At 42.9% G+C, this 18,977-nt stretch overlaps 2 protein-coding genes and 1 long non-coding RNA gene across 4 annotated transcripts in view; 2 read left to right on the top strand and 1 right to left on the bottom strand.

Moving 5' to 3' along the window:
* The window catches only part of hlcs (holocarboxylase synthetase (biotin-(proprionyl-CoA-carboxylase (ATP-hydrolysing)) ligase)), a 51,968-nt gene extending 48,853 nt beyond the window's left edge, over positions 1-3,115 (bottom strand). For both annotated transcript variants that reach the window (XM_040033713.1, XM_040033714.1), the window contains exons 1-2: positions 2,873-3,115; positions 39-179 (exon numbers count right to left, since the gene is read on the bottom strand). In XM_040033713.1, the coding sequence (XP_039889647.1) occupies positions 39-179; positions 2,873-3,088 (357 nt within the window). In that variant the 5' untranslated portion in view covers positions 3,089-3,115. The remainder of the gene's footprint in view (positions 1-38; positions 180-2,872) is intronic.
* Positions 3,116-3,180: 65 nt separating this feature from the next.
* Positions 3,181-3,994, top strand: LOC120734753. The gene is made up of 2 exons (XR_005696105.1): positions 3,181-3,299; positions 3,422-3,994. It is a non-coding gene; the product is annotated as an uncharacterized LOC120734753 (long non-coding RNA).
* A 7,416-nt stretch (positions 3,995-11,410) lies between these two features.
* Positions 11,411-18,696, top strand: smfn (small fragment nuclease). Its single transcript, XM_040033716.1, has 7 exons — positions 11,411-11,774; positions 12,045-12,128; positions 12,207-12,284; positions 14,711-14,822; positions 15,429-15,537; positions 15,999-16,052; positions 17,665-18,696. Exons 1-7 carry the CDS (start codon positions 11,550-11,552, stop codon positions 17,780-17,782), a joined length of 780 nt encoding a protein of 259 aa, XP_039889650.1. The 5' UTR covers positions 11,411-11,549; the 3' UTR covers positions 17,783-18,696.
* The last annotated feature ends 281 nt before the right edge of the window (positions 18,697-18,977 follow it).

The following is an 18,977-nucleotide window of genomic DNA, read 5'->3' as shown; positions in this document are numbered from 1 at the left end:
CATAATGAGAACAGAAGTTAAGAAAGCACATTGCTTACTTTCTTTTTAGACGGCCGATGAGAAGGAGAGCCCACTTTATGTTCTGTAGCTTCTATGATGAAAAAAATATTGTCTATTCGTGGAGCACAAACGGTAGAGGACCGCAGGAGAACAGTCCACTGGCTGAGGTCCTCACATACCTGGAAAAGTACAGACAGAACAGACGACAAGTTCAAACACTACAAAGTGTTACACATAAAGTAGTTAGTAACAATAGTCGCATGTTTTCTCGGTGTCCCATTATCAAGTATGGTATCAGCGTGGTGTACAATGTGACCGATATGAAAGTGTTGGGCTAAGATGTTATTTCATCGTGGGAATGGCCTCAGCATGACCAGCTGTTAAAGCTCCGATGCAAAGACGAGTCCCTCATACTGTAACAGCTGACCTGTTCCTCTGTATTCATTCTTCCCATGCTTGTGCAAGACACGAGTGGTAGTTACAATCACCTCGTTCTGTTTTCATACAAGGGTGCATTCTGATCCTAACACTGCTCAGCATTTCACCATGCTCCATTTACTTATTCTGCTACATTACTCAGGCTCGCAGGCCAGACCTGAGGTGCTCGACTGTGGATCACACCAGCAATGCACTATGCAGCAAAGTCTGTGCAACATCCTACCTAATGATCCAGGGATCTGTCTGATAATGGAACCAGTGGCCTGGAGAGTGGGAACTCATGAAAGGGCCCAGAGGGTACTATTAGTGGGTTCATCAACAAAGCTGACATGGCAGACTGACCTTTACTAATACACAGTGGCTTACAAAAGTATTCGGCCCCCTTGAACTTTTCCACATTTTGTCACATTACAGCCACAAACATGAATCAGTTTTATTGGAATTCCACGTGAAAGACCAACACAAAGTGGTGCACACGTGAGAAGTGGAACGGAAATCATACATGATTCCAAACATTTTTTACAAATAAATAACTGCAAAGCGCCGTCCAGCCCCACGCACGGGGCGATCCGCGGTAGCTCATTAACTGAGATTCGCCGCGTTATGGCGTTAACGTCATTTTAACGAGTTTAACGTTGACAGCACTAGTGGGAACACAACGAATATGACTGCACATTTACTCCGACATCATCCTAGTGCAAAGACAAGTGGAAGCAGACAAAAACAACAAGCACGCATGCTACAAACTTTACCCGAGTCATTTAGACAGCCGTTAGCACATGATTCTCCTTATGGGGACCTGATATGTTAATATGCTGCTGAGAATATAGCCCAGAAGTATAGTATAGCTTTTATTTTGAAAGAGCCATTTCTCTGTAATAAACTCTCTTTTCCAAAGATGAGGGATTTCTCCATCAGATAGATCCTGTAATTTGAGACAGATGTAAAAAAATATACGAGTACTGGCTAAATATGAGGAAAAATGCAGCACTCCTACAAAGTCTCATATTCCAGCACACATTCACAAAACGACAAACATTCAAACTGCAAATGATACGGAGTGAATTAGTTTAATGTTGTTTATGCATGTTGAACACTTCTAACATTAAATTTTAGGTCATGATGATTTGAAGAGCTGAGACCGGAGTGACACAAGTGTTCAAAATAATTAGTTTCTGATTTATAATTAGAGTGTTAGCTTTTTTATCTAAAGCCAGCATGCAGGCTTAAGGAAAACAGCAAACACCAAATGAGCTACGTCTCAGTCTACAAATGTTACAGCCCACAAACAAAAAAAACTACTGAACCAGTCTTGCTGTCAGAATAAACTGGAATATAGCCAAGCCAACTCCCGTGAATGATTCGCTTACTGCACTTTTCCAGCTGACAGCTGGTGTGTCTGATGTACTGGCCACCTGGTCTCAGTCAGCAGTGCCCTGCACTCTCAGTGTGAGCTGACAGAAAGGTGACTGTGGGTAGCACCCAGTAAACATTGCTTTGAACTTCAGGCAGCGGTACACCACATCTGCATGCTGCCATGTGACTGGCGGATTGGAGATTTGTGTGACTGGAGCACAGGCTCTTTAACAGCTGTACCTATTAAAGTGCCTGTGACTGTATGCCATATGTATTTGAAAATGTGTCTCGATTTCAGTGTTCTTGAACTTGTTTGTCGTTTTCTGTAATGTGTTTGCCTTTATTCTGACAGATGCTGCTATTACCCAGTCACACAGCTGCATAACTGCCTGTAAATTCTGTCATTCTGGCACTACCCTGGAAGTTCAAATCCTAGCAACCAAGCCAATGAAAAAGTAGGATGTAGCACTACACCAGGGTCTGGCCATAGACTCAGAGCAGCATAAGCACACTGTATAGAGCACAGCCGCGCACAGCTCACAGACACCAGTGAGACACTACAGTGGGACACTAGTGAGACACTACAGTGGGACACCAGTGAGACACTACAGTGGGACACCAGTGAGACACTAGTGACACTACAGTGGGACACCAGTGAGAAACTACAGTGGGACACCAGTGAGAAACTACAGTGGGACACTATGGTGAGACACCAGTGAGACAACAATGGAACTACAGTGACATTACAGTGAGACACTAATGAGACACCTTTGAAATTACAGTGACACTACAGTGAGACACAAGTGGCACAATGAGTTTTGCGTTGTTGCTGCGCCACACACACACTGTATCACCGAGTGAACGCCAGCCTAACTCGCAGCTTTCCATCCGTTTAGCTGCGGTACAGCTTCAGAAAGGTGCTCAGCGTGCTGTTCAGGTCAGGCTCCGTGGGGACCTGCGCGTGAGCCCACCGCACACGAGCACACACACAGCTGTCAAACTGATTAGTAAGAGTTTAAAGCGTTCAGGAAGTACTCGCTCTCCACGGTATGACGTAAGCGTGTGTCCGGTGACCAACCTGAGGCTCGCTAACATACACGGCCTTATCTCCCCGCTGAAGAAACACGTTGTCCTCGAGCTGAAGCGAGCCTGAACGCGCGCGCGCGGCGCGGCGCGAGCACAGGCTAAAGCTGAAGCTGCTGCTGTTCAACCGGGACAGACCGCTCCGGATCAGCGCAGAGTAGCACCTGTGAAAGCGCACCCACATGTAGACGTAGCACAGCGTTATGAGCATGTTAGGCTGCGCACCGAGCGCCCATGGTGGCTCCTCAACTGAAACCAACTCGGAAGCATTACTGCGTCCACAGCCGAGAAGCTAACGCTACAGCTCTTCTTCTTTGGTTTTAGTGGTAGGTAGTGACAAGCGGCGGGGCGCATTACCGCCATCTATGCGAAAATCATCTCGGTTTCTTCTTCGAGGGATGACTGCCCTAACTATAATCCAGGTGATCTAATGGAGCATTGTTTACATCCAGTTTGAACGTCTCGGTGTCGCGTTTGTTTGCAGTCCTTTAATAAAGTCAGTCATTCACAGTGAGTGTTCATGTTCTTCATACTCTCCTGCCAGCGTTCACGCAAACGATTGTCCTGTCCATGTCATGCTTCATCGTGCTAACAAGATACCAGCGGCTCTGCTGAAGCCGTCGTGGTCCATCAGCTGCTGCAAGGAGGACGTGATGAAGCCGACCGGTGATCAGTGTGCGCGCGGTCTGCGTCAATATGATGAACACAACATATGATGGTTCAATCACCATTTTTGATGCAGACTTGTGTCGGTGGAGCTGAATGACTGTCCAGAGGGCTGTGATGTGCGGCAGCAGTTTGTGCCTGCTGTTTCCAATAAAACTCGTCTGTGTCAGATTCTCCCATTTCCACTCGCACTGCAAAAGCTGGTGATGTCTGAATACTTAATTAAACTTGTGATCTCTACACAGAAGAGTGAGAGAAGGAAGGAAGCTGAAGTTAAAAGATTGTAGTTATATGAAGAAAGTTAGAATATAAAGTATTTATTGAACCTTTGATGAAGAAAGACATTAACAACCAACAAATCAAAGCCGTTTGTCATTCATAAATCCAAGTTCATGTTAAAATGCTTTGGTTACAGTGTCACAGATTTTATATTCATGTATGAACAATAGTATTTATTAAAATAAAGTTAGTAACTTTATTTGTTTACACATTGTGAGTTCATTGGTGTGAAAGTGTGCCCCTCCTTCATGATTTCCTCATTCTTTGTGTGTTTATCACACTTCAGTGTTTCAGATCATCAAACAAATGTAAATATTAGACAAAGACAACACAAGTAAACAAAATGCTGTTTCTAAATGAAGGTGTTTTTGTTTGAGGGGTAAATAATCCAAACCTACATGGTCCTTTGTGAAAAAGTGATGCCCCCTAAACATAATAACTGGTTGGCCCACCCTCAACAGCAACAACGGCAATCAAGCATTTATGATAACTGGCAATGAGTCTTTGACAGCGCTGATGAGAAACTTTGTCTCATTTTTGCAGAATTGGAGGATTTTTGAGCAGAACCATCTTTTCATGCCACAGCATCTCAATTGGATTCAGGTCAGGACTGTAACTAAGGCACTCCAAAACCTTCATCCACTCACAGGTGGACTCACTGGTGTGTTTTGGATCATTGTCCTGCTGCAGAAGTGCGCTTCACTGTGAGGTCTTGAACAGATGCCCAGACATAAAGCAGAACAGCCCCAGACCGTCACACTACCAACACCATATTCTCCTGCTGGTATGATGTTCCTTTCCTGAAAACCAGATGTAACGGGACACACACCTTGCAAAAAGTTCACCTTTTGTCTGACCAGTCCACAGAGTATTTTCCCAAACGCCCTGGGGATCATCAAGATGTTTTCTAGGAAAACTGAAAGCCTTTATGTTCCTTTCCTCAGCACTGGTGTTCATCTTGGACCTCTGCCATGCTGGCCATTTTTGCTCAGGCTCTTTTTGTCTTATGGTGGAGTCATGAAAACTGACCTTAAGGGAAGCAAGTGAGGCCTGCAGGTCTTTGGATGTTGTCCTGGGGTCTTTTGGTTGGGGCGATCGTGGCTCAAGAGTTGGGAGTTCGTCTTGTAATCGGAAGGTTGCAGGTTCGAGCCCCGGCTTGGACAGCCTTGGTTGTTGTGTCCTTGGGCAAGACACTTCACCCGTTGCCTACTGGTGGTGGTCAGAGGGCCCGGTGGCGCCAGTGTCCGGCAGCCTCGCCTCTGTCAGTGCGCCCCAGGGTGGCTGTGGCTACAATGTGGCTTGCCATCACCAGTGTGTGAATGTATGGGTGGATGACTGGATATGTAAAGCGCTTTGGAGTCCTTAGGGACTAATAAAGCGCTATATAAATACAGGCCATTTACCATTTACCATTTTGTGACCTCGTGGATGCACTCTTGGGTTAAGTTTGGTCGGCCGGCAGCTCCTGGAAAAGTTCACTGCTGGTTCATCCACCTTTCTGGATAATGGCTCCCACTGTGGGTTGCTGGAGTCCCACAGCTTTAGAAATGGCTTTATAACCTTTCCTAGACTGAGAGGGCTCAGGTACTTTGTTTCTCATTTGTTCCTGAATTTTCTTGGATCACAGCAGGAAGTCTGACTTCAGAGGATCTTTTGGTCTATTGCACTTTGTCAGGCAGCTCTTATGTAAGTGATTTTTTGATTGAGCACAGGTGTGGTAATAATCACGCCTGGGTGTGGCTATTCGGCTTTCTAAAGATGTGATACACCGCAGGTAATGTTTTCACACAGGGCAGGTTGTAGGTTTGTGTTTTTAACCAGATGTTTAACATGTGTTTACATTCAAACTACTTTTCATCACACCAGTGTGAAAAAAGGCCAACAACAAATTGATGTCAAAGTAATAAATGATCAATGCACCGATTTATTATCAAACTATACACACATGTTCCAGTGAGATATCCCTACAATTAAAATCAGTCAGTTATTGGAGTATTGTCTTTAGTCATTCTAAAATGATGTGCTTGTTTTCCAACCAGGAGACCAAAGTTAACGTGGTATTGATTAGTTAGCCAAAACAGTTCAACCATGAAGAAGTGTTTCTAAAAAGGAAACGAAGAAGGCTCAGGTGAGGAGCAGGTGAGATCGTACTGTAGCAGACAATAAGGAACAAAACAGACCTGTGACGTAAACATTAAATGATCTAGCTGATCAGGCTGCAGGACAGATGCTCTCCTCTCTAATGTACCCTTCACAGAATAACCATGGTTACAAGGGGACTCTGAAACTCACGATCGGTGTCATATCGATGCAAAAGTAGTAAAACATAGTAAAAGAAATCTGCTGTGTGCATGACTGCTGTCACTGAGTTTTTAAAACAAAGTGAATCCATACTTCTGGAGGAAATCATGTGAATAATGAAAAAACACAAATCCTTTATTATCCTGTTTTGTGTCTTTTTCCAGTTTCTCCAAAAGGTGATTCTGTTCATCTGGACGTAGCGTTTTGTGGGAGAAACGTTTCGTCATCATCCAGGTGACGTCTTCAGTCTCAGCTGACTGCAGGTTTCAATCTTATAAACAGTACATTTGCATAATGACTGAAACCAGCCCACTGAAGGAACAATGGGCTGGGAGGTCAGTTTATAATCATCAATATGTAAAGTCTCATGACCATGGATCAACAACCACTGATCAAAGCCCATGAGTCCCATTCACAGAGTCGAATGGCTGCAATCACAGCATGTAAGATGGTGACAGATGTACCCTTAGGCCCCCTCCTCGATTCAGAGATGGTCTTTCCCTTTTCATGTAAATGACCATCTTGACTCCGCCCTCAAACCAGCGTTCCTCCCTGTCCAGGATGTTACATCCTCATCATTGAAAGAGTGTCCACTGGCCTGTAGGTGTAAACAGGCTGCAGAGTCCTGATGAGGTGGCTCTTCTGTGTTGTGCCATCCTCTTAGCCAGAGGTTGTTTGGTTTACCCGATGTATAAATCCTGCCAATCCTCCTGCACTTAACAGCGTACACTATGTTACTCTGTTTGTGTCGGGGACCCGATCCTTGGGGTGGACCAGTGTTTGGCGCAGCGTGTTTTGGGGTTTAAAAGCCACAGAGACCCGGTGTTTAGAAAAAATGCGTCTCAGCTGCTCTGATACTCCTGACACATATGGAATCACTAAAGGTGGGCAGCGGTTGTCCTTCTCTCCTGGATCTGCTGGAGCTTTCTTTAGGAGCCTTCCCAGCTTTGACAAAAGTCCAGCTGGGATAACCACATTCACTCAGGGCCTTGTTGATGTTCTTCTGCCTCCCTGGCCGCTGTGTCAGGTTTACAGTACACATCAGCTTTTAGATGTCCCCCATTACTGATGGAGAATTTGCATAATTAAGATTAAGGAACTGACCTCCCTTCCTTCAGTGGGCTGGTTTCAGTCATTATGCAAATGTACTGTTTATAAGATTGGGGAAACCTGCAGTCAGCTGAGACTGAAGAAGTCACCTGAATGAGTGATGAAACATTTTTCCCACAAAACGCTACGCACAGATGAACAGAATCAACTTTTGGAGATTTACTTACCTGGATGATTGAGCATGCGTCATGACGTTTTTCCAGTTTCCATTTTCTTTTACGTATCTGTTCAAAGATAGAAGTATAGTGCTGTCATAGCAGCAAATATACAACAAACATCAAGCACTCGTATAAAATGAGAGTAGAAACAGAGATATGATATATACTTATAGAGATATAGCTATAAATATACATACAAAAGAACAAGTATAAGTGCCAATATATGTTGTGGTGTACAAAGTGACAGGGTGCACTGAGGTGTGATTAATCTTGTTCCACATGTGTGGATCTGACCCCAGTGGATTAATGAAAGAGTCTGACAGCAGCAGAAGGAACGACCTCCTGTAACAACGTCAGACAGCCAGGCTGAAGGAACCTGTTGCTGAAACTGCTCTTTTGTCCAGGGTGTAATGGAGGGGGTAGGAGTCCATGATTAAGAGCAGTCACTGATCACCTCCTCCAGGGTGGTGAGCTCATGCCAACGCCAGACCGATAGAACATATAGAGCAGCGTGCTGCAGACACAGAATGATCCAAGCCTTAGAGCTGGCGATGGCTCCGTGGGTGGCAGAGGGGAGCCCATCATTTGCAAAGTGATTATGAAAGTGCTCTAAAAATAAAAGGAAAATAAAACAGAGTCAGCAATAAAGGAAGTGATGTGACCGCGAAGACAGACGCCATTGGATGCAACGTGCACAGAATCCAGCAGGAATAAGCAGCAGCATTAACATCTGCAGCTGTGTTCAACACTGGGAGGGAAATTGAAAAGAATTTAGAAATTCCAAATTCCATAATTGATATCACTTATCGATTCTCATTGGCTCCGCTTTGAGACCATCTCTGAGGCATCAAAGACTTTACATCCTGGACAGTCAAATGTTTGTGGGTGCTGGAAGCGTTTCCCCTCTTTGTTGTGATCATTACTCCAAAAAGTAATTATTGCACATAGAACACTTTTCTTAAAAGTAATGACGCACCTTACTTAATTACACCCAGGAGAAAGACATTTGTTACGTTACTCGTTACGTTACTTTCGTTTTACTCTTATGATGTTGTGAAATGATCTGAAACACACTGCTGTCTGATAATAAACCCAGAGGCCATAGCCGCACACACGATTCTACTGTAGAAACATGAGCAGGCAGAAAGCTGCAGCCTGACTGCTCATCACTTTGTTACGTTTGTTTTAACGTACCGAGCAGTACATGGCCAGGCCCCAGATGATTTATCCAGGCTTCTCACAAAATACACTGCTGCTCATTGTCTCTGCTCAGAAACAGAGTTTGTTGGTTGCTCCCCGAACACGACTGAAGAGGAAAGGGGGCGGAGCCTTTCAGTCTGTGGCACCAAGGCTGTGGAACAGTCTACCTCCACAACTACGTTTGGTTGACTCTGTGGAATCCTTTAAAAAGCAGTTAAAAACTTTACTGTTTAAACAAGCCTTCGGTTGACCAACGCTTTTTACATTTTGAATTTACATTTAACCTCTTATATTGTGTATATTGTGCATTTTGCAATTTATCGTACTGTTTATTTTAATCTTTGTGTACAGCGCTTTGTGACTACCTGTCTATGAAAAGCGCTTAATAAATAAACTTTACTGACTTACTTACTTACCTGTTCAGGTGCTGGTCTGGGGTCAGCTTTAACGTCACTCTGGGTTCTTGGCTAGCTTAGCGTTAGCATGCTGCCGAGTATGATGCAGTTGTGTCTGTCGTGGAGCAGTCTCCACTTTACTATCGCGCTCTCATCCTTCTGTGTAGTGATGGGCAGATGAAGCTTCATGAAGCACTGAAGCTTTTCATCCAATTGGTTCACCCCAGTGCAAAGCGTCTTGAAGCTTCATTTGCTCTAGTAGGACATCTACTGGATGTAAAAATATTAGTTGGCATGAATTTGAAGAGTGTGGCCGTTTGCACACAGCCTGTAAATGTCAACAACAAAAGGAGTGTGTAAAACATCTATATTGTATTGATGGCAGTATACTGTGTATATTTATACTGGCAGTATGGAAAATGATCATTTGGAAATGCTTAAAATGGAAATGATCATTTCCTGTGAGGTGAGGTGTGGTTGGGGTGTGGACAGTGGTTGTGCTTTTGTAACGTTGAGGTATGGACAGCTACACACTGAGGCTTTGAGCCTCAGTCCTGCCCACATTTCATTCTCTAAAAACTAAATTTTCACTGCTTTTATGACCTTTTTAGTGGGGAGAACATAGCTAGGATTTAATGGTTTAACAAATCTTTTGAATCCTTTGTCCTCCACAATGCTAAATGTCTGGGAGTCCTCAATCACCATGCTAACCAGGTCTTCATCTATTTGAGATTGTTCTCCTGAGGAAAGACAACAAAAACAAAGCACAAATATAAATATCACACACGTAACTTATTACAGTTGTATAATATTTTTATATCATTTAGTAACATTACTGCATGCTATATTATCGTGGCATTTGATGGCTCACCTGGTCTTGCTCCATAATCGGTGTTCCCCCTTTTCTCATGCAAAGCTCTGTAGTGCCTAAGCATGGATGAGGTGTTGTTGTTATATCCCAGCTCCCTGGCACATAGCAAACACTTCACCTTGTACAAAAGTAAAGCTGCTTAACATAAATTGTATTGCACCATCAGTATTATGAAAATACATTTTCTGTAGAAATGTACATACCTTGTTGGGAGTAATAAAATCACAATGTTCCCACACAGGGGAGGACATCCTCCTCTTCTTAGCTGGCTCCATTCTCTCCTAACCTTCTCTCCTCACTACTCAACACAAGTAGTAATGGGATTTCTGGCTCTTTTTAGAGAACCGGCTCTTTCGGCTCGACTCACTAAAAAGAGCCGGCTCTTTCGGCTCCCAACGGGCTCTTCAGGTTGTTTTGTTGCTTCAATTAATTTATTATTAACAATAATATAAAATTATGCACAAAAGGAATTACTAATGTAAAAAAAAGAAGTTGTTTTATTTATATATGTTTATATATAAATATATACGATGGCCCCTAGAGACAAAGCACGTACAAACTCCAAAACACATTTCTAACATTAACTGAACTTCCAAAACAGAGCTACCTAGATCACTTAAATGACACAATTGAAAGCATGAAAGCATGTGTGTATTGTTTGTGTATTTATACACAGGCACTCATATATATTCAAATAATTTAAAAAAAAAGTTCATTTACCTGTTACTACCACACACCAAATCCGGTCGTTGGTACTTTCTGGCTTGTGTAGCCACGAGGTAACAAAGCTCAACACTGCGCCCAGCATCCTGGAGCACTTCTGTTGTCTTTTGTACGTGTTTTGAGTTTTTATGTGGTTCTGAGTTTTTACGTGTTTTGGAGTTTGTACGTGCTTTGTCTGTAGGGGCCACCGTAAATATACTTTTATTTATTCACTCCACATAAAATGTAATAAATAAATCATATAATACAAAAACCAACTATTCACGGTTCAACTTTTAACTATTTAAATTTTCAGCTTTTCCTTTTAAACATATTTAAAGTGTAACAACATTAAACACTGCAAACCACAACACAATTAAATATAAATTAAAAATATGAAAACAAAAAGAAGATGCACATTCTCTGTCATATGGGCCTGCATGAATAAACTTTCTGAATCCTTTATCATCCGCAACTGAAAATAGTTGTGGATGATTACTATACCTTTCTAATGTGACGTTGTTGTCCCTGCTCTCTTTCTCCATCTCTCCCTCGGTAGTTACCTAGCATGTGTAACTACCGCCCCTCCCCCCTTCTTCCCAGCGCAAAGCACAAGGCTCACGAGTGGAGTGAAGCTGAAAAAAAGTGTGTGAGAGAGAGGGTGAGAGAAAGAAAAAAAAACCATGGCTCGCGATAAGGAGCCGGCTCGCGACCGACACATCACTAGACACAAGCGTTGAAGCCTCGATACAGTCACATCACTACTTCTGTGCAGTAAAAATGAAATAAATGTCCGCATCCACGCTACAGACTGCGGCACGATTTCAGTTGATCGTAGCCAGAGTGCAAGAACTGACAGGCAGGCAGACCAACGACTCCAAGCACCTGGACTTCAGTAGTGATCTTGATAGCTGTACACGTACATCCACACCAGCAGGTGGCAGTAATGCAGCAGTTCGTTGCTGAAGTCTGTGTTTGAAAAGTTTTCTTATGGCAAATAAGACCGGAAATGGGCTCAGCATGCCGGTGTGCTCGCGCAGTTCGGCATGGGTACTCGCTACATTCAGCAAGAGTCTGTTCGCGCTGTCTCTCGGAAAGGCAGCGCTTAGCCGGCCAGGAAGTCCGCTGTTAGCACCAGCCGCAGGTCAGGCATCAACAAGAGGCAGCATGACAGCCACGGGCATGTCCCAGAGAATGGTGTGGGTGGACCTGGAGGTGAGTCACGTCGTGGGAACTGTGGTTATTGCTACAAGGCACTAAACGCTTTGCTTAGCCGTTGAATGTAACGGTAAGCTGTGGAACTAGATGGCGCATATAGCGCTGGATGCTGGAATAGTTGTGTGAAGTGTCCAACGAGCTGTAGGCAGTCCACGCAGGAACATGGCACACGGGTGTGCAGACTTGAGCTGCTGTTCTCAATCTGTCTGTGCTGTTTATAATGACGACTACGTCTGTGTGTGTGTGTGTGTGTGTGTGTGTGTGTAGATGACAGGGCTGGACGTTGAAAAGGACCAAATCATTGAAATGGCCTGCCTTATTACAGACTCTAACCTGAACATCCTGGCCGAGGTAATGTGAACGTGAACACTGGAGCCTCTGCTCTTCTCTCTGTCATACAAGTTCAAGGCAACTGTTGTTTTTCTCCAGGGGCCAAACGTGATCATTAAGCAGCCCGAAGAGCTACTGGAAGGGATGTCAGAGTGGTGTAAAGAGCATCACGGAAAGGTAAGCTGGCGTTTGTTCAGGGGCTCGTACCACTGGACATTAATGTCTAGTAAAGCAGAAATACAGATTGTTTTTCTACACGTCTGTCAAAAGTCTGTGCTGGAAAGCACCTCTGCAAGAAAACAAACTAATCTAGAATTCTAATGGGAACATGCAGCTCCTTACAACCACGGCCTTTAAACCATAGCGTGAGCACGAATGTTCCCGGCTCCTACACTCTTATGAGTCTCTGAATCAGTCTCTTCTTATTCATCGTAGAGATTGTGCAGACATATGTTGTTTCTGCTGGTTGCACTGTGCCATTTGAATGCTCCCTGAGTCAAAAACACTGATACTAAAATTAATATATATTAATTAATATATATTAATATATAAATCAAATTGAATTGAAGCTTTAATGTTAGTGTTTTGGTTGCTGCCGTGGTGGTCGTTCTGGAGTGACCCAGTGCAGATGAAAGGGCGGCGTGTGGTATTATGGGCTGTTACTCAAGCGTTCTTAGGAACTTATAAACTTTGTGTTCAATACACAAAAACCTTTACTGGCTAATTAGTGTCAATTAATAAAATCTAAAATGTTCACTCACCTAAACTTAAATGAAGGTTCTGGTTAGTGTAGCAAATCAAGTTTAATACTTGTCACATTACTGAAGTCATTTTTATGTTCCAGTTTCTCACAGGCTCATAGGTAACTGTACAGGTGAGACCTGCCGTTTGCCTGTAGGACAAATTCAGAACATGAAGGCTCTGCTTGAGATTCCAACTCTTAAACTTGCTTTGGTATTGTTTCACTGAAATTCTTGAGATTCAAAGAGATGTTGATGTGAATGAAGGTGGCCATCATTAGGCTGACAACGTAACACGAACCCATTAAAAACATTAACCTCTTACCTAAGGGTGGTCCTTAAGTTGACATAAGGTAAGAGGTGACCAGTGTACTGTGGGACGTGTCGTATCTCCCACAGTACACCAGACACATTGTCATTTCAAAAATAACCTTTTTCCCCAATCGGGTGTTTAAGTCTGACGCCATTAGCTGTGTCCTGGTCCAAACTCTGTTTCAGGTCCCAAAGTCAAACAACACTGCAGCATCACTGAGAGTTGCAAACTGTCTAAATTCTTTCATCTGTAATAAAATGATCAGTGTTGCTGCTTTACCAGGTGTAACAATGAAGTTTAACATCCAAGCATCCATGAAAACAGAATTTATTACATTTAACAGAGTTAGAAGTTAGCAGGAAGTTAGCTCGCTAGCTTCCATCTAAACATAATATAGCATGTTTTGACAGAGATTTCTGAAACAAATTCAAACGTACAGCTCTGCTATCACTTCCAACATAAATGAAGACAGAAAACTAAACAGCAGTGACGTTTGTAGGGTTACTGAAGTTGGGCTAGCTGGTATATAATGATGTGCTGCGTGATCGCTAGCGACACACCTATGTTAGCATAGCATAAACACAGTGAAGCTGGAGGATGAACGCTAACTTTTTTCTACTCGATAAAAGTTAACGTGAGGGTTCCTGATGGTTAGAGACAAATGCAATCGCATGGCAGGATGCTGTAAACGGACCAAACTTCAGTCAGGAGAACAACTGAGATAATCCATCCACAATATGAGGATAGTCATTAATATACTGCTGCATGGGCTGCAGTTACATCGTAAGGGTTTAAAAACTGAGAGGCCGACAGTGATCATGGACTGTTTTTAGGGGCTTGTTCAGATTAAACAGAACAAGATACAAAACATTAAAACATGTTGAAAACACAACAGCCTTAATAAACACAGAGTTGTTTGGACTGAAGCAGGGTTCATACGTCATCACTTAAGGACCAGGTTACCAGTGTATGAAATTTACTATCATTCAGGTGACAAAGTCCACATGCTTAACTCCAAGGTTTGACGTATCCAGACCCAAAACAAAATCTTCTGATCCTCTGTAGCTCTTAAAATGAGATAAATGCAGCTTTGCACAAGAGCATGACATGTGACACCATGTCAGACTAACGTTAAACCAGAATGTAGACAGTGTGTGAAGTCTCCCTTTGCTGCTTCAGTAGAGGTTAAGTAGCACCAGGTGCTGCTAATCAATGGACTGATTAATCAGAAGTTTTGACAAATTGCTGGTCTGGACATCAGCAATGATCTTACAGAAACAGTTGGTGCGACCCATCAAATCATTTAAAGTTCATCATTTTACAGTGAGAAAGATTCAGGGAGGTGCAGACAGTTACCAATCTTCCCAGAAGTTAATGTTATTGTAACCTCAGGTTGTGCAACACTGAGAGAAAACCCAGACACAGCAGTTCAGATTTTAGTATTTGTGCTCACGCCTGCTTTTCCTTTCCACTTTACTGTTGTCTTGTTTGAACGATGAGGCGTGTTTTAAAGTGAAGTAACAAAGTCTGTTGGTGTAATTGTGTCTTAGTCAGGACTGACCCAGGCTGTACGGGACAGTAAAATCACCCTGGAACAAGCAGAGTATGAGTTCCTGTCCTTCGTCAGACAGCACACACCACCTGGACAATGTCCCCTCGCTGGTAAACTCTTTCTGTTCATGTCCTCAGAACCAAGACCTGGGCACAAAGTTATGATTCTGCATGTCTGTCTGTGGTACTGTGTGGGTGGCTGGATTATGCCTAGCATCTCTGTAATGACTCTCCGGTGAAGCTACAGGAGCTCGAGGAGAGCCAATCGTCAGCTTAGCTTTCCTAATTGTCCGAGGTTTCCATTTGGGTTGTTGTGATTACTCTAATTAGATCGGGGTGGGGAACTCCAGGCCTCGAGCACCTGCAGGTTTTAGATCTCACCCTGGATCAAATGTTCATCACCAGGCCTCTGGAGAACTTGAAGACATGTCGAGGAGGTCATTTAGCCATTTAACCTGCAGGACACCGGCCCTGGAGGCCTGGAGCTCCCCACCCTGTGTTGGATAATGCACAGTGAGCTCATGAAAGTGATTAACATGCTGAGTGTGAAAGGACTGAGTCAGGTGTCAGTGTAGGTGATCTGTTTCTTCTGCTTCACCCTCCTCATACTGGACTCAAAGCTCAGACTATCCTGTAGATCATGTGTGTAACAGCAGCACATGTGCTGGTGTCAGTGATTGGCTTGAGGAGTCATGCTTGTGATTGGTTGTTCTACAGGTAACTCTGTGCATGCAGATAAGAGGTTCCTGGACAAGTATATGCCACAGTTCATGTACCACCTTCACTACAGAATCATCGACGTGAGCACCATCAAGGAGCTTAGCAGGCAGGTGACTTTAGGAGATGTAAACTGTGAGAGTTGTTGCAGCCAGGCCGCTTTGCATGAGCTGACCTCAGAATAATCTGGCATCTTCATGTGGAGAGCCACTGTTAAACACTGTTGGTCACAGGGAGTGTGGGTGGGGGGGACTACACCCATAAACATGAATGTATATTCATTTCTAATTTCCATTTCCTAATCAAACCCTTTATAGAAATGAATGGCCACAGATTCATGGCTCAGGTATTTTAGAGTTTACAGTGTTTGCCAGAGACAAGCTGCACTCACTCACGTGGTTTCTCACTTTGATGTGAACTAAAGTTGTGAGAACCGTTTACTGGAGTTAATGCACCGCTGCACATCATAGCAAAGAAAAGGTTGCATGGCATTTTCATCTGCATGCTGCCCATACATGAAAATCATAAATGTATCAGTACGATTGACTTTCTTTCTACAAACACTTTCAGACGCTGGTTTCCAGAAGAATACAAAATGGTGCCTCACAAGAAAGCAACACACAGGTAAATAAAAAGAAAGCTGCATCAACATATATATGAAACAGCCGATGAGCTTCAGTTTTATTTATACAGCATCAAAACCTAACAACAGTCGCCTCAAGGTGCTTTAGATTGTAAGGTAGGCCCTACAGTAATACAGAGAACCCCAACAATCAGAAAACAGTTGACCTTGGGAAGGAAAAACTCCCTTTTAACAGGAAGAAACCTTCAGCAGAACCTCCGGTTGGGGGCGAGGCGACGAAGACAGGATAAAGACATGCTGTGGGAAGAGAGCCAGAGATTAATAACAGATGTGATTCAATGCAGAGAGGTCTGTTAACACATACTGAAGAAGAAGAAACGCCCAGTGCATCATGGGAATCCCCCAGCAGCCTACACCTATTGCAGCATAACTAAGGGAGGATTCAGGGTCACCTGGTCCAGCCCTAACTATATGCTTTAGCAAAAAGGAAAGTTTGAAGCCTAATCTTGAAAGTAGAGATAGTGTCTGTCTCCCGAATCCAAACTGGAAGCTGGTTCCACAGAAGAGGGGCCTGAAAACTGAAGGCTCTGCCTCCCATTCTACTTTTAAATACTCTAGGAACAACAAGTAGGCCTGCAGTGTCAAAGCATGACCTCTCTATAAGAGAGTGAAGATTGCACCTGATTATTGAAGGTCTTGGATGAGATGTTGAACAGAATGGTGTACAGCCAACTTTTCTCTTCCTCAGGGTGATATGCAGGGTGATAAGGCCTCGAGGCCCTGCAGGACACCGGGCCTCGAGGCCTGGAGTTGAACCCCCCTGGTGTAAAGCTAGTTACACAGATGCTGTATTGGGTTTAGCTTGGTCCTGCTGAAATATGGAAATATGAAAAAAGACATTGTGGGAGCGTATGCTGCTCTAAAACCTGTACAGTGAGGGGAAAAGTATGTGATCCCCTGTTAAGGTTGCACACTTCCTGAACTCAGCAGTCAAACAAAGAAACAAAGCACAGAGGACTTTCACATTTATACCACAGGTGCATCTGTGAGGAGGGTGAGGGGTAGCACTGGTGTTCATTCTTAATGAGGACAATAAAGACACGTCCTCATAAGGACAGAGATTCATATTGCTGTGTGGTAATTATGAAATGCATCTTGGGCCATAGTGATGAAGGAACATGGACATAATGAAACTTGTAGTGAAACAAAGTTTCTATGGGGAAGCAACCTCGTGCGTTACTTGTAGAAAAGTGTCACGGCCCAAACACATTACTCTGAACTGTTGTAATATATTATTTTGTAATAATAATAATAATTTCAGTCTATTATGTGATGTTAGTGGACTATTGCACAGTCCAAAAATGTAAAAGGCCTCCACAGCCTAATCTTCAGACTTTGCTGTTCATATCGCTTTTTGAGACATGAAGCTGACATTCTGATAGGTTAATGGAAAGTTCATGTTTTTTTTTAATCTTCCACCATAAATATAAGTTTAAACAAACACGCAGCCTGAGCTCAGGGCGTGGAGCTGAGCTTTTAGGTGAGAGCCACCTTTGCAGAATCTTGTTTTAATCCTGGAACGAAGTGTGCATGTGGAGGCGAATGTAGAAATATCCACGATGGTGAAGTTAAAATGGAGCTTTTCTTCTTTAGAGCGTTGGAGGACATCCGGGAGAGCATCAAGGAGCTGCAGTACTACAGAGCCAACATCTTCAAAGCATCAGAGAAGAATTGCACGATTGTTGAAAATGGAGGCAGCAGTATGAGTTAGCACATAGAATGAGAATATAGTCTTCAGTGTTATTATCGTATTGCCATCGGTTTTCGTTTGTGCACTTGCGAATGCTCAATAATCCTTTGTTAGAATATTGTTAGTGGTAAATTTAAAGGTTTCATTAAAAGAAGCAAGCAGCAGTTGGTTTTCTGTTTTTCTTTTCAGGAGAAATCCTTTTGTCCAGGTTCATGATAGTGATCTTTGGTAGATTGGATTTTTGTGTTGATTGAGACAGTGTCTGATGCAATTTTCAATTGTTCTTGTTTTGAAAGTGAAACCAAATAAATGTGGTTGTGCCTGTGGGAAAAACTAATTGTTTCCTTACTGCCATGTACCACATGATGCAGGAAATGGGAGCAACTATAACAGAAAATACCCAAATATTTGTTTATCCATTTCAAGTTCTTTATTTTCAATGTGCTGTGGTGTAGATAACTGGAAATGCAGTGCAATGACATGTTGGAATATTTAACATCTAAGTGAAGTGACGAATGTGAATGTTACAAACTCAAACGTCTTCATACTGTTACATTTCTAACAGTACAGTAGTTTTATTTTCTGATCATATGTTTGGAGCCTTTATTGGACAGTGGCAGCAAAGGGCCGCTCTGGGTCAGATTCAAATCCAGCCCATGTAGCATGTGGTCTGCTTACTGAGCTAAACTGGCACCCATATAGCAGGTTTGAAAAGTTGTGTCATTGCTGACTGGTGACGTGGGTTCAACATAAATGGAAATGATGTGTTACTTGTTTGAGTCAGTAAGTCAAAGCTCATACACAATATGCAAAGAATGTACAGCAGGGTGTTGTTAGCTTAGAGTACAACTTGGTTTAAACTGATTTAGACGAAGTGCAATGTCTTTGAAAGTGTAAGAGAATCTTTTGAATAAATGGAAAATGCTTCAAATCAAGACCAGTAAGTTACCTGACTTTAAATTCAGTGCACAGTATGTACTATTATATAAACCTGTGATGTTTGACAGCCATTGCATTGCAATCCATTGTAGCAGCTCTGCCATGAATTCTTTACAGTTTAGTTTTTTGTTGACATTTTAAAATGTTCATTTTAATTTGTGTTTATTTTCGAGGTAATATCAAAATCCTTCAAAGACAGCAATCTTATCAATGCCTCTAAGGCTTTATTTGTTACGTTACATTGTAGCCATTCTCTTTGGTCTTGTCCAAAGGACAT

The sequence above is a fragment of the Simochromis diagramma genome, unplaced genomic scaffold, assembly GCF_900408965.1.
Source record: "Simochromis diagramma unplaced genomic scaffold, fSimDia1.1 OVJJ01000721.1, whole genome shotgun sequence".
Taxonomy (NCBI): domain Eukaryota; kingdom Metazoa; phylum Chordata; class Actinopteri; order Cichliformes; family Cichlidae; genus Simochromis; species Simochromis diagramma.
Note: the sequence above shows the minus strand (reverse complement) of the source record. Positions and strands in the feature narration are given on the sequence as shown.

Bases quoted from the DNA above. Each gene is read 5' to 3' on its own strand.
- smfn (XM_040033716.1), top strand. From the start codon at position 11,550: ATGGCAAATAAGACCGGAAATGGGCTCAGCATGCCGGTGTGCTCGCGC. The intron at 12,129-12,206 runs GTAATGTGAACG...GTTTTTCTCCAG, and splicing joins ACCTGAACATCCTGGCCGAG to GGGCCAAACGTGATCATTAA. The intron at 14,823-15,428 runs GTAAACTCTTTC...GTTGTTCTACAG, and splicing joins TGGACAATGTCCCCTCGCTG to GTAACTCTGTGCATGCAGAT.